General features: G+C 38.8%; 1 protein-coding gene across 1 annotated transcript in view; it reads right to left on the bottom strand.

Moving 5' to 3' along the window:
* OVCH1 (ovochymase 1) overlaps nucleotides 1–15,876 on the bottom strand; it is a 63,501-nt gene that overhangs the window by 7,478 nt on the left and 40,147 nt on the right. Inside the window, 5 exon segments of the mRNA XM_064285169.1 lie at nucleotides 6,501–6,696; nucleotides 7,117–7,189; nucleotides 8,758–8,781; nucleotides 13,350–13,506; nucleotides 14,519–14,593. Of these exon segments, the coding sequence (XP_064141239.1) occupies nucleotides 6,501–6,696; nucleotides 7,117–7,189; nucleotides 8,758–8,781; nucleotides 13,350–13,506; nucleotides 14,519–14,593 (525 nt within the window).

The following is a 15,876-nucleotide window of genomic DNA, read 5'->3' as shown; positions in this document are numbered from 1 at the left end:
ACATAGGGGGCACAGTCATGGATACTTCCCAGACATAACCAAATACCTCACAGGATTGTTTTACTGGGTTTGAAGGCTTAAGATCATACTCTTGTCTGACAACTTGGTTAACTGGCATAACACAGTACTTAAAATTTATGTTCTACATCCTAGTTTGACTACCATTAGTGATTATTCTTACCAGGGACAAAAGAAATCAAAATTTTTTTTTTTTTTTTTTAAAAAAGAAAGGCCAGACTTACTGGACCAGTAGAGACAAGGAGGGATCCCTATTGCCCCGAGATACCCTTTAGACTTAGAACTGGAACCAGTCCCAGAGGTCACCTTTCAGCTAAAAAACAGATTGGCTCATAAAATAAATCAATATCACCTGTGAGTACTGTGCTCCTTTAAAAAAATCATCTCTATGAGACCAAATGGCCAACATTTACCCTAAAGCAAAGAGGAGAAGGTCAGGGTTGGGGGGTGGGAGTGAGCAGGGAAGCTAGATTAATGGAAATGGAACAACCAAAATGGAAATAATGAGAATGTTGACACAATGTGAAAAATATAACCAATGTCACTGAACAGTATGTATAGAAATTGTTATATGGGAACTGAATTTGCTGTGTAAACTTTCACCAAAATCACAACTAAAAAAAAAAAAAAAAAAAATTTCACAAAAGAAAATCCAGCAAAATATGTTGCTAAGGTTTTCCTAATACAATATATGCCAAAATCATCTTCCCCTTCTTTCTTCTACTATCACTGAAGCCTAATTTCAATTCCAATTCAAGATGAAACTAATGATGGACATACCCCTCCTGATAACATGTCCAAAGTACATGAGATCAGGTCTTGCCATTTTCCCTTCTAAGGAGCATTCTGGCTGCACTGCCAAGACAGATGTGTTCATTCTTACGGCAGCCCATGGTATATTCAATATTTTTCACCAATACCATAATTCAAAGGCGTCAATTCTTCTTCGGTCTTCCTTATTCATTGTCCAGCTTTCACATGCACATGAGGTGACTGAAAATACCATGGCTTGAGGCAAGTATACCTTGTCTTTCAAGTGACATCTTTGCTTTTTTGCACTTTAAAGAGGTCTTTTGCAGCTGATTTGCCCAATGCAATATGTAATTTGATTTCTTGATTGCTGCTTCCATGGGCTTTGACTGTGGATCTAAGTAAAGTGAAATCTTTGACAACTTCAATCTTTTCCCCATTTATTATGATGTTGCTTATTGGTCCAGTTGTGAGGATTTTTGTTTTCTTTATGTTGAGGTGACATCCATATTGAAGGCTGCGGTCTTTGATCTTCATGAGTAAGTGCTTCAAGTCCTCTTCACTTTCAGCAAGCAAAGTCATGTCATCTGCATAATGCAGGTTGTTAATAATGCCCCGTTTTTCTTTATGTGGTCCAGCTTCTCAGATTATTTGCTCAGCATACAGACTGAATAAGTATGATGAAAGGATATAACCCTGACGCACACCTTTCCTGGCTTTAAACCCTGTAGTATCCCCTTGTTCTGTTAGAACAACTGCCTCTCGATCTATGTACAGTGTCCTCATGAGCACAGTTAAGTGTTCTGGAATTCCCATTTTTTGCAATGTTATCCATAATTTGTTATGATCCATACAGTCGAATGACTTTGCATTGTTCTGTTAGAACAACTGCCTCTCGATCTATGTACAGTGTCCTCATGAGCACAGTTAAGTGTTCTGGAATTCCCATTTTTTGCAATGTTATCCATAATTTGTTATGATCCATACAGTCGAATGACTTTGCATAGTCAATAAAACACAGGTAAACATCTTTCTGGTATTCTTTGCTTTTAGCTAGGATCCATCTGACATCAGCAATGATATTCCTCATTCCATGAACTCTTCTTAATCTGGCCTGAATTTCTGGCAGTTTCCTGTCGATGTACTGCTGCAACCACTTTTGAAGATCTTCAGCAAAATTTTACTTGTTCAATAATTTCCACATTCTCAGTATTTATAAAGCCCTTACCCCAATCTAAAACTCATAACAACATTATGAGGTAGGATACCAGACTGATTTCACAGATGAAAAAGCAAGAGCTCTGAAAATTTGATCTCACAGCTCTGATGGGACAGACCTAAGACTCAAACCTAGGTCTCACTCTAAACCTAGCGTTTTTTTATTTAATGCATTAAAGATTCTCTTTTCGGTATTGCTGATGGTGTCTCAAAATTAAGAAATTGTTTTCTCTCCCAGCTTGAAAGAATGAATTCTTCTTTTACAAGACTGTAACCACCTCTCAGTTGTCTGGTGATGAAGGAACTAGTGCAGATTGAAGGTCTTAAGGAGCAAACACCTTCATTCAAAGGCTTTGAAGCCAGTCAGTCAGCAAATATTTACTGAGTGCTTACTCTGTGACAAGTATGCTTCTATCTCTGGGGACAGGATGGTGAAGGAGACATAGATCTGCCTCCCAGAGGCTCCTTTTCTTATTGGTGAGTTGTAAAAAATAATTACATAAAACACTGATAAGTACGTTTAAGTGCTAAGAGCTGATAAAACTGGGGAATGTAGAAAGTGATGAAGGGGCAGTCCTGCTGCAGCAAAGTGGAGTGAGAAGACAAGTGGTGTCTGAGATGAGAATGGCATGATAAGGAGGCAGCTGTGAGGAGATGGGAATAAGAGTGTTCCAGGTGGAAGAAGATGAAGTGCACAGTTGCAAAAAAGCAGGACAAGCTTGTTATTTTCCAGAGGAAAAAAGTTGGCTCCAGTGCCTGAAGGTTAGCCAACAAGGAGGCAAAAGGAGGAAATGAGACTGGAGAGTTAAGTCAAACCACACAGAGCTTTCCAAGGCCAGGGTAAACAGTTCAGATTTTATTCTAAGTGTAATGAAAAGCTATTCAAGGGTTATAAGCCAAAACTGATGTTAAATCTTAGCTTTGATATTTATTAGTCATGGGATTTTAGCAAGTTGCTTAAATCTTTGGGCTGTAACCTCTTCATTTGTAAAACGAGGGTGACAAAATCCCTTTTATAAGGTAGCTGTGAAGATTTTATGAAAATACAATTTGGTTGCAGGTAGCACATATGAATGCTGGGAGCATCTCCTTCAAGTTCACAGATTACAAGCAAGAGACACATAAAGAGAAAGAAAATAATCTTATACAGTGAAAGGAGCAAAAAAACAAAAAATATCAGCTCATTCAGAGCTTATATTTTACTAGGACTTGAAGAATGCTATAACGTGGTAGCATTAGGCCTCGTGTAACTTCAGGGGGAAGAGATGAGAATCAAGACCAGCACAAAGCTGATTCCTGTGGGGTAAAGGTCAGACATACCTCCGCTCTCCAACCTTTTTACCAGTTCAGACACCAGCCATCCCTCCCACGACACTCTCCACTTCTCTTTTGGGTTTGATAATTCATTGCAATGGGCCACAGAGAACTCACAGACCATACTCATAATTAAGAGGTTTATAACGAAGTATCAGCTTACAGTTCAGGATCAGGATCAATTTGGAAGTAGCAGGAACTCAGGAAACTGAATACAGTTCATCAATCGGGATGGCTTCTAACCAAGACAGGCCTCCGCTTCCGCTGGGGCCTACAGCCACAGGGCCCTTCTGCTCAGTCCTACTACTCTGCTTGGGCAAGTACAGCTCTTTAGCTCTGCCTTTAAGTGCCTGGAGGCACTCCACTCCACTGGCAAACCTCCTGCTGGAAGGCACTCAGCTCTCTTGCTCCATGGGCTGGTAAGTCCACTGCAGCTGCCTTGCTCTGTGGGCCAGGAAGCCCACCACAGCTGTCTTCCACCAGTCTCCTGCTTCTCGCTCTTCATGGTATTTTGTGCCATCTGTCTCCAGTGTTACAGTTCTGTTTCCTGGGTCTAGGAGGCTCTTAGTGCAGCAACCCCAGGTTCAAAGGACGCATGCTGCTCCTGGTTCTTCTTCTTGATGGTAGTGAGGTCTCCCTCACCCTCTGTGGTATTGATTCTTTTAAGCCTAGCAGGATAACAAAACTGACTAAGCCCATAGGTAGGCCAGCACCTCATTTGCATAGTAATTGACCAATCCCTGCAAGGGCTTTATATACCTTATTTGCATAGTAAACTGTCTAATCCCTGAAAGATTGTGGCCTAGCAAATCATCTTAGCAAACTATAAACCCAGGGCCAGAAAGGCCATATATAAAGAGGAACCCACTGCACCGCAAACACTATGATCTAGTCTGGGGTTGTCAAACTACAGTGGGCCAATTGCCAGCTCCTACCCTCCTGGCTATTTTTTTTTTTTTTTTTTAATTTTTACTGTGCTTTAAGTGAAAGTTTACAAATCAAGTCAGTCTGTCACATATAAGCTTATATACACCTTACTACATACTCCCATTTACTCTCCCCCTAATGAGTCAGCTCGCTCCCTTCTTCCAGTCTCTCCTTTCATGACCGTTTTGCCAGTTTCTAACCCTCTCTACTGACTGCCGGGATTCTTCTAGTCTCAGTCAGACCATTAAGTCTGGTCTTTTTATGAGAATTTGGAGTCTGCATCCCACTGTTCTCCTGCTCCCTCAGGAGTTCTCTGTTGTGCTCCCTGTCAGGGCAGTCATCGGTTGTGGCCGGGCACCATCTAGCTCTTCTGGTCTCAGGATGATGTAAGTCTCTAGTTCATGTGGCCCTTTCTGTCTCTTGGGCTCATAATTACCTTGTGACCTTGGTGTTCTTCATTCTCCTTTGCTCCAGGTGGGTTGAGACCAATTGATGCATCTTAGATGGCCGCTTGTTAGCATTTAAGATCCCAGATGCCACACTTCAAAGTGATATGCAGAATGTTTTCATAATAGAGTTTATTATGCAAATTGACTTAGAAGTCCCCTTAAGCCATAGTCCCCAAACCCCCGCCCTTGCTCCGCTGACCTTCGAAGCATTCAGTTTATCCCGGAAACTTCTTTGCTTTTGGTCCAGTCCAGTTGAGCTGACGTTCCCTGTATTGAGTATTGTCCTTCCTTTCACCTAAAGTAGTTCTTATCTACTAACTAATCAGTAAATAACTCTCCCCCACCCTCCCTCCCTCCCCCCTCTCATAACCACAAAAGAATGTGTTCTTCTCAGTTTATACTATTTCTCAAGAACTTATAATAGTGGTCTTGTACAGTGTTTGTCCTTTTGCATCTGACTAATTTCACTCAGCATAATGCCTTCCAGGTTCCTCCATGTTATGAAATGTTTCACAGATTCGTCACTGTTCTTTATCGATGCGTAGTATTCCATTGTGTGAATGTACCATAATTTATTTAACCATTCATCCATTGATGGACACCTTGGTCGCTTCCAGCTTTTTGCTGTTGTAAACAGTGCTGCAATAAACGTGGGTGTGCATGTATCTGTTCGTGTAAAGGCTCTTATTTCTCTAGGGTATATTCCAAGGAGTGGGATTTCTGGGTTGTATGGTAGTTCTATTTCTAACTTTTTAAGAAAATGCCAGATAGATTTCCAAAGTGTTTGTACCATTTTACATTCCCACCAGCAGTGTATAAGAGTTCCAATCTCTCTGCAGCCTCTCCAACATTTATTATTTTGTGTTTTTTGGATTAATGCCAGCCTTGTTGGAGTGAGATGGAATCTTATCATAGTTTTAATTTGCATTTCTCTAATGGCTAACGATCGAGAGCATTTTCTTATGTGCCTGTTAGCTGCCTGAATATCTTCTTTGGTGAAGTGCATGTTCATATCCTTTGCCCACTTTTTGACTGGGTTGTTTGTCTTTTTGTGGTTGAGTTTTAACAGAATCGTATAGATTTTAGAGATCAAGTGCTGGTCAGAGATGCCATAGCTGAAAATTTTTTCCCAATCTGTAGGTGGTCTTTTTACTCTTTTGGTGAAGTCTTTAAATGAGCATAGATGTTTGATTTTTAGGAGCTTCCAGTTATCTGGTTTCTCTTTGTCATTTTTAGTAATGTTTTGTATTCTGTTTATGCCTTGTATTAGGGCTCCTAACGTTGTCCCTATTTTTTGTTCCATGATCTTTATTGTTTTAGTCTTTATGTTTAGGTCTTTGATCCACCCCCTGGCTATTTTTGTAAAAACCGTGAGTTACGAACCATTTCTACATTTTTAAATGGTTGAAAAAAGATTCAAAAGAAGAATAATATTGCTTGACACATGACTATAATATGAAATTTAGATTTTTACATATGGTCTATGGCTGCTTTGCACTATAATGGCAGAGTTGAATAATTGTGACAGAGACCTTATGGCCTGCAAATCCTAAAATATTTATTACCTGGTCCTTTGCAGAAAAGTTTGCTGACTCCCGGTCTAGTCTATGATCTAAGTCATTTTGAAGGAAAAATCTAACACAGCTCATTTTCTAGTCACTTGCTGAGCTAACACAGATGAATAAAACATGGATTCTGTCTTTCAGAAGGAAGAAGAGTTAAATCAGATACCATTTCCCTGACATATCAGATATCATTTCCCCAACATATTTTCAAAAAGAATTAGTACCAGCAGTAATCTTTACATGAAAGTAAAATGTTTACCTTCGCTAATGCTTCCCCACCCAGTCACAGCCCAGATTTCTGAGGAAAGCAGAGGCTCTGTGCTCTGTGGTAGGCATATTGGCCTCACTACTGAGTTGTATTCCAGAGGAGAACTCAGCTGTATTAGGGCAATGTCAGAGTCAAAGCTCAGCATTTTGAAATCTTCATGCATTACAATGAGTTTTGCCCTTCTCACCTGTATCAATGGGAAGAAAGAGAATCTCAAGATAAAAGGGTCATTCAAAAGTCAAGCTATTTCTCTGCATAATCGTCTAAATATATCTGTATTTCATTTCCGTACACCAGCAATGAAGATAACTTCCACTGATACCTGCTCATACTTTGCAAGAAGACACAAACCACCTTCTTAGATGGTCCTGGAGAAATAAAACCATGTGGAACTTTATACATAGACCCGAATTCTGAATTCCTGACCTCACTTATCTAATTCTCAAATTAAAATGTGACCTCAAATTTTACCTTTAAATGTAGGCATAAATGATAAATGAAAAGGGCACTAAGAGATTAATAACTACAGATTTTAGCTAAGGGTATTCCCTAGCACGTGACAACATTTATAGTCCAGGCAAAATGACCTTGAAAAAATTATTCTCACCTGCTCAGTTGATTCTTTCAGGGTCCTGTCGTGGTCCCTACTAACGATAGTCCAGTAGAGTAGGATATTTTTCCTGGGGTAAGAAGAATAAAGAAAGTTTGATACAAAAACACATTTTTATCTTTCAATCTAACCCCATCTGGTGCTATCAACATGTATTATTGTTCAGTTCTGCCAAGTATCACCTGCTCCCTTGTCCTGTGTGATCTGCCTACCAGGGTCACTGCACCATGCCTCCTGATCTGATCTACCTGGGGAATAGTTCTTAATTGTGTATATTTCCCCCTTCTTCTGACCTCTGTGTTTTTGAAGCCTGTATCAAAAATCACTAAAGGCTATTTTTAAGTTCAGAAGTAAAAGAGAAAAATGATAGCTTATTTTAATTTCATAGAAATATTAAGAATACATTAAAAAATTATATTCATAATAAGGTAGCTTTGGCCTGTGTTTTACTATAAAAAAGAATACAAATGTTATTTCACAGCAATATATCCCAAGTTATCATCTTTTATCAAATCACCAGAATTGATAAAACTGGGGTTAAAGAGAACTTATAAGCTGTTGTTCAGCTGATGCCACCTCACAGCTACCCCATGTGATTCAGAGCAGAACTGTGCTCCACAGGGTTTCCAATAGCTATGATCTTTTGAAAGTAGATAGCCAGGACTTTCTTCTGAGGTGCCTCTGAGCAGATCTGAACCACCAACTTTTCAGTTAGTAGCCAAGTGCTTAACCGTTTTTACCATCAAAAATAGGCAAAAGTCACCCGTGATGTCAGAAGTCAGGGCACTGATTACTTTTAGGAAGGAATTGATTGGAAAGGGTAGAGGAGGTGCTGGGTGTTGATAATATTTTGCTTTCTTGACCTGGTGCTGGTTACATGTGTATCTACTTTGTGAAAATTCTTCTAACTGTACACTTAAAATTTACAACTTTTATGTACGAATGTTATACTTTACTAAGATTTTTTTAAAAAACTTAAATCAGCATCCATTTATTTGCCACATCAAGATCTCTCACTGAAAAAATATCCAGGGAAGGGGCCCTTAACTGTCACAAAAGTACAGTCACTTCAGTTTGGAAATTAATTATTCTATTTTCCAAAACTGTTTCTTCAAGAAAAGTAAAGATATTGAAATTATTTTTTCAGTATACTTTATTCAAAGAAGTTTCTTAATACATGTGGGTATCTCCTCTCTAGCCACAGTCATGTTCATTTTAGTTCCTTCCTTGCGTGACAAGTTTGACTTATTCATGTTTATCAATATGCCTTTATTGAGTGCTTGGCAAGTACCTTGCAGATGGTAACAACTCCATAATGTTAGTTAGCCATTATCATTGTTGTCATCTGCCATGCACTCCCATGGAAAAATTAAGCTCTGTTTTCAATGTCACCCACTAAATTATTACTTTGCAGTGAAGTCACTTATTTTTTAAAGCCACTCTTTATACAGGAGATAATACATGTGACAAAAGGAAATAATAGAAATCATGGTACAGAGTTGATAATGTAGATCACAATCTCTAGTGAAGTTTTACATGCACAGTCATGAACCAAAAACCCGTTGCTGTAGAGTTGATTCCAACTCCTATCGGCCCTGGAGGACAGAGTAGAGCTGCCCCATAGGGTTTCCAAGGAGCAGCTGGTAGATGTGAGCTGCCAACCTTTGGTTAGCAGCCGAGCTGTTAACCACTGCACCACCAGGGCTCCTGCACAGTCATGAAAGCATCCTTTAATTTGGTGGAGGATACTGTGTGGGAAGTGACAGAACAACATACACTATGTGAGTCAACCAAGCCTGAGATTTTTCCTAGTTTAATGGGGTCATAGTTCAAGGTATCAGTTGATGAATTTCTCCATCGCCTCTTGCCACTTGCCCATAATCAAATTTCATCTCTTATATCCTTAGGATCTTATCCTCAGTTCAGATAATGAGATGTCACTTACTGCTATGGGAGAAAAAAAAGGAGTCACTATGGAATTAGAGAAAGAAAGTGGCCACAGTTGGAAAAAGTTGCTTATAAAAGTATAAGATAGAAACGTTCCAGTGTGTAATTGCAAAGTGAGTTTAGCTCCCTAAAATAAGTTAAAAATCCTACTTGGACACAAATGCAAGTATGGAGTTAGCAAGAGGAGAACACCAGGTCTTCTCTAAGTGTGGTCCCTGGACCAACAACATCAATATCACTTGGAAGCTTGTTAGAAATACAAATTCTCAGGTCCCGCCCCAGAGTTACCGAATCAGAAACCTTCCAGATGATTCTGGTGTATGCCGAAGTTTAACAATTAACACTAAGGAGAGCCAGTGCCATGGAAGCTATATGGGAAGTATATAATGTTGTTCTGGTAGTTGTCCTTATTAGTGTGTCTTCAGAGTACCACGCATTAATGTCAGTCAGCCTAGCACCTGGTGTCCCTCCAGCACGAATGATATCTGTGGCATCTCCTAGACTCTGCATATCTCCCCAACTGGCATCTCCCACATGGCAAACTCTCCTTTTCAATAGATTTGGATATTTGAAAGCTCCCTTCAATGGTGTTGGAATAGACTCAATGGTAACGGGTTTTGGTTTTCAGTGGAGAGTGGAGACCTGGATGTCTATAAAGTTGATGAAGATGAGGCAAGAAGAAAAAAAGTACATGAAGGAAATCAGCTGTAGAGCTCCAAAAAAGGCAGGCCATGTATGTAAATCACCACATTAGTTACACCAGCGTACCCAGTGTGAACACTTTTGGTGTAAAAGATTCAGAGATCTCAAGAATTAGCCTCAAAAAACATTTCTTTGTTCAAATAAGTTAGACAATTATTAAGAGTTTTAAAAAATATGAGGTACACAGACATATTCCATATCAGTGTAAATATAAGCTGTGACAGTAAGTCCAACGGTTATAAAGCAATATATGGTATATACAAATAGTAAAAATATATGTATATATGCTTAAATATTAACAGAAAATCAGATAATTTTAAAAAATTCTTGACATTGATTACTTCTAGGGAGGAAGGTTGGATTAGTAAAACGGTTAGGGTAGCTTGGATTTTACTTGATAACTTTCTCTTGCTGCCTTTTCCCAAAGTATTAATATTTTAATATTTTTTTTTAAAAAAGAAGTCAAGAAGTCACAGATGAAATTGAATGTTGATTCTTTTTTTTTGGTTAATGAGGACCATTGACATATTAATTGACTCACCATGTTGCATATCCACTTTGAGAAGAATGGTCTTGCTGTGTTCTATATCTTGCAAACCAAAAAACCAAACCAAACCCATTGTTATCGAGTTGATTCCAACTCATAGTGACCCCATAGGACAGGGCAGAACTGCCCCATAGAGTTTTCAAGGAGCACCTGGAGGATTTGAACTGCTGACCTTTTGGTTAGCAGCCATAGCACTTAACCACTACACCACCAGGGTTACCCCTTACCTTGCAGCAAGGTATCACAGTGCATTACATAAGTTCAAGAATAGACTATATTATTTGACAAGGGAACCTGCCACACCTTCTTCTGTGCCTCTGGCCACAACACTATTTTTTGCCTTTTCCAATACATTAATTTTCACTAATTAATCAACTGATCTAGACTCCTTTACATGATGACTCCTTTACATGCTACATAAAAATGTGCTTTGATAGAATTCTTATTAAATAGGCTTCTTTGAGCGGAAGAAGCTAGAAAGAACAATGTGGTACTGGACTATAGCTGGAAATATCAGCCTGAATTAATATTTAGCTTAATATTTATACAAATGGATACAGAAATAATTATAGACATGTTTACATATGTGGGTTGGTATACATATCTATATTTTCTAGCTCTGTCAGCTGAAAGAGCCTAGAAGCAATGACAGTCCAAGGGTAACAAGTATGCCCAGCACCGAGATATTGGTTTCTAATACCATTCTCCAATAAAAGGAACCAAGGCTTTTTGGAGAAATGGCTGATTCTAGGACTGGGGCAGAGAAAGTACAAGATGAACCTGGAGCAGCTTATACTATCACAAAAGGATGATGACATGACAAAGGGACACAGAAGTCAACCTGAAAGAGCTCCAATGGCCAAAGCTTCCAATGAGCAGCAAAATAAGTAATGTAGTATTAGATTATCACGCAAAACAAAACAAATATCCCTGAGTCCATACTGATATAATAGCTTAATAGACAAATGTGGGAGGAGAGAAATGTCCTGTGCACAAGAATTTTAAATAATTTATGTAGATACTTCTCCCTTAAAAAGGTGGAGCTTAACTCCTTACCCCTTGTGTGTGGGCTGCACTTAGACTTGTTTCCAAAGAGCAGAGTATGGAAAGGGGGAAAAAAGTAACTTTACAGTGGAGAAACCTAGCAAACATTACCTGGCCCAGGTAATCAGAGTTAACATGAACAGTGATTAAGTTACGATACTATTTTCTTAAAATGCTGTCTTGACGCAATTTTGAGGTTCTGGTCGAAGGCAAATCCATTCCCCTTTTTGAGCAGCTGATTAAGCTCACAATCAAACCACTCCACTTATGAGGTTCTCACACTCCTGAGCCACTATACACCCATCCTAATCACCTAGGGCCAGGTGGACCGAAGAACTAGGAACATCCCCCATGCCCCCAAGCCTACAGAATTAGTCAATGCCCAGCTCTCCAGGAAGTCCACGCAATTTAGCTAACCTCACCTTACTTGCTCTCTCCTACAATTCTAGCTTGCTGCGACCTTGGCCCGAGGTGTAACCCCCTGTGTGGCCCTGCATCATGGTATATGCCATGCCTCCCTGTTTCTGGAAACTGTGAGTATAACAGACCTAGTCAGTTTTCGAGGTCTCCCTGACTCCTCTTACCTGTGTTGCACCTGACTTACCATGCCACATATTTGTTAAAGCATAAGTCATGTTGATAGTACGTACCCTTAACATGACGTGATAAGAATGGTACTTTACTTCTGTGGTCTTCCTCCTAAAAATCCATTACCCCAGTATAGTCATGAGAAAAACATCACACAAACCCAGATTGAGGCACAGTCTACAAAATATCTGACCAGTACTTCTCAAAACTGTCAAACCATCAAAAACAAGGAAAGTCTCAGGAACTGTCACAGACCAGAGGATCTTAAGGAGAAATAATGATTAAATATAATGTGATACCCTGGATGGCGGAAGAAACAGAGACTACAAAGACCTTGAGAAACAAACAAACTCAGCATGTCTAAGGAACAGAAAGGTTGTGGGGTTGACCCACTGTGAGCAAGAAGGGAAGTGGTCAGTATGGAGTCAGAGTTTAGAGGTGGTTCTCAACACTGGCTGAACTTTTTTTTTTTTTAATACAGATATCCTGAACTTACAAATAAGTAATTAATGGGCTAACCTATGTAACAAGTTGTGAAGAAAAAAGGCAAGTCACAGAAACATATAAACTACAATTCTGTTAACATAAATGTGAAAACCAAGCAAAAGCCCACAGTGTTTTCCGGGGATACATGTACATTAAAAAAAAGCTAAGAAATTATTAATACAAAAATTAGGATAGTGTTTACCTGTTGAGTGGGGCACACAGGAGTAAAGGTCCTTCCTAAACTGACTGGTTGAGACACAAATGTACATTTTATAACTATTCTTTAAGCTACATATATATTATATGCACTGTTTCATACCATGGAGTAGTTCACAATTTAAAAACATTTAAAATTTTAACCAAAATTTCAGTTTACTAATAGTCTTGTTATCAAGGTGGTAGACCATCCTATTATGCTCTCTGCAGATGTGAACCATATTTTAAGAGGAACAATGCAAATCCAATCCAGAGGAACATATATGGCATATGCAATTACTAACAAACAACAGAACTATGGCATTTAGCTTAAAGATTAAATTAAAGGGCAAGGTGAGAGAGGTCTTCAAATATATGACAGACTGCTATTATGAAAGGGCAAAGAGACTTATTTCTTGTTTTCTAGAACTACTATAAATTTAGACCAATAGGTGTCTGTCTTAGGGAAGCAGATTTTTGGCTCAGTATAATAGTCAGAGGTCCATAGTGGAATAAGCAATTTCAAGATCGATGAACTTTCCCCTCACTGACCTTGTTTATACAGGGCTAGAAAACACTGAAAGAAAAATTTCTAGTTTAGAATTGGTCTGGAGGGTCTTAAAAGCTAGACAATTATACTTGTGTCCTAGACATTGTATATAAGCACATATGCTAAATGATTAGTAATTAGTTTCACTCACAATTGTATGCAGCAGGCTGCAGAGTTCAAACTGAGTTGATGATGACACCTCCACACTGGTGATCTCCTAGGAACCTCAAACCCACCTGTCATGGCCAACAGTGAGGGCAGCCTTCTTCCCTTTCTGCAATTCTTCTGGAATGCCAATGGGGGCTAAATGGAGGGCTACCACAGATGTCTACACCAAGAAGATGGCACTAATGACTCACGCAGCTGAAATAATTCAGAACACATTCTTCAACTGTTTTCCAAAGCCTACAGAGAGTTGCCATTCTTTAACACTAGATGGGCTTCATAAAGGTATAGATTCCCAGGATCTACCTCTGAAGAATCTGAGTTTAAAAAGCTGCCCAGGTGACTTTGCTAAGCGATCGGGTTTTTAGGTACTAGCCTACAGAATAACAGTCCTACATTCATTTAACAAATACTTGGAGCTTGCTATCTACAGTTATACCAGTGAGTAAAACAGACAAAAATCCTGGCCGTCATCTAGCTCATATTCTAATTGGATAATTTTAAGTTTTCAGCAGATCACAGAAGGTGCATCAATAAACGGCCTCGTTTTATCTCCTGTTATCACTGTATGAAATTATTCATTAATCCTCAAACATGCCAAATTTGCTCAGGCATCCAAGAATATGCAAATGCCCTTCTCTTGTCTGGAATGTTGCTGAGACTCAGTTCAAGTGCTCTCTCCTCCACAAAGCCTTCTCTGACTCTTGGTAAGAGGCAGACAACCTTCTACAACCAATCAAGTAGAACACACTTAATACATACTTGTGGAGTAATGCAAGATTGTAATATTTAACCAGATGCATTTGATTATAAGGAAGTTAAAAGATACTAGTGAGAATTAAAAAAAAAAAACTTTGTTTTCATATTTGCCTTACAAAGCATAATCATATTAAATACAGAGTCTACTGAGATGTTTTCAATATTACATTTATACAAAAATAGGTGAGAGCAAAGGATTGTACCCCTTCTTCCTATCGTAAAATTTATTTCTTCCTCTTTCTTTTTTGAAACAGTCTATGTGCAAACCCCAAAAAGGATTTTGGAAGTTTCATGGAGCTAAATGTATAACTCATTGTTCTTTATTAGAGATCTATTTCACTGCAAGACAAGACTTTCCAAAATAGACGTGTAGTTATTGAAAAAAGGGGATTAAACAGATATGGTCATCAACTCACCAGGTGGAAAAGCTTTTCCAGAAGCTACAGAATTAGTTTTGGGAGGCAATGTCAATCCAATTTTGTTTAAAGAGTCTATAAAGGAAAACTGGTTTTTAATTTAGACTACACTAGCTGACTCTACTTGCTTATGCTCTCTAGTCATGACCTCACTGTAATGTCGATCTTATGAACACTACCTTTCATGTGTTAAATGATAGATCCCATAAATCTGATTTCTTGTATATCTCTTAATATCACTGTTACATCTGACTATTTTAAGCACTTCCTTCCTCTTGGCTCCATGAAACTACACTCTTGGTTTTCCTGATATGTCTAATGTCCTTTCTTTCTCAATATCAGTCTTTTTTTTAAGAATCCTATTTTTTTTTATTCTTTGACCTAAAAGAACTATTTCACAAGGTTCTATTGTTTAGGAGTCTCAAGGTGGTACACCTGTTAATGCACTCAATTGCTAACTGAAAGGCTGGAGGTTCATTCAAGTCCACCCAAAGATGCCTCAGAAGAAAAGTCTGTTGATCTACTTCCAAAAACTCAGCCATTGAAAACCCTATGTATCACAGTTCTATTCTGACACACATGGGGTCACCGTGAGTCGGAGTTGACGTAATGGCAACTGGTATAATGTTCTTAAGCCTATTTTTATTCATCTACATGCAGATAACTTCCAAATACCTATCTTCAATCTAAATCTCTTTCCTGAATTCTAGACTGAGTACTGATATGTATTTCTTGCTAAATGTTCCAAAACACGTCAAAATTCACATGTTTCAAATGAGACCAACTGATCTTGATAGTCCATGTGGTCTTGTTCTTATGTTTCCCTATATCAATGGGTGGCTCCATCATCTACCTGGTCACTCAGGCTACAATCCCGAACACTATGCTAGAATTTTCCTTCTTCACATCCCCCCTTCTCACCACATATCTAATCAAGCAATACATCTGAAATAAATTCTTATGATGACCTCCCCACTACTTTCCATGCATGTAGGCTCACCCCTAGTCCCCTCCTCCATCTTCTATGCTACTCTGGAGTCAGAGAGAGGAAGGTTTGAATTCTAACTCCATGTCTTGCCAGCTGTGTCTGTATCTGTGACAGGTGGGACAATGTCTGAAGGAGGAATGAATGAGATAACACATGTGAAATGCTTAGTCTATACCTGGTACACAGCAAGTGATCAATAAATGTCAGCTAGCTGTTTTGTCACTCCAGTACTTAAAATTTAATTTCCCCCGTTCGTCATAATCTAACGCCTGCCTTCTTCATCACTCTTTCCATTGTTCCAACAACATTGAATTATTTGTAGGTTCTTTTCACATCATCCATTCTCTTACAACTAGGGTTTTTGCATAAT

This window comes from Loxodonta africana, chromosome 4 (genome assembly GCF_030014295.1).
Source record: "Loxodonta africana isolate mLoxAfr1 chromosome 4, mLoxAfr1.hap2, whole genome shotgun sequence".
NCBI classification, from domain to species: domain Eukaryota; kingdom Metazoa; phylum Chordata; class Mammalia; order Proboscidea; family Elephantidae; genus Loxodonta; species Loxodonta africana.
The sequence above is the reverse complement of the archived record's forward strand: the minus strand, read 5'-3'. Positions and strand labels throughout refer to the sequence as shown.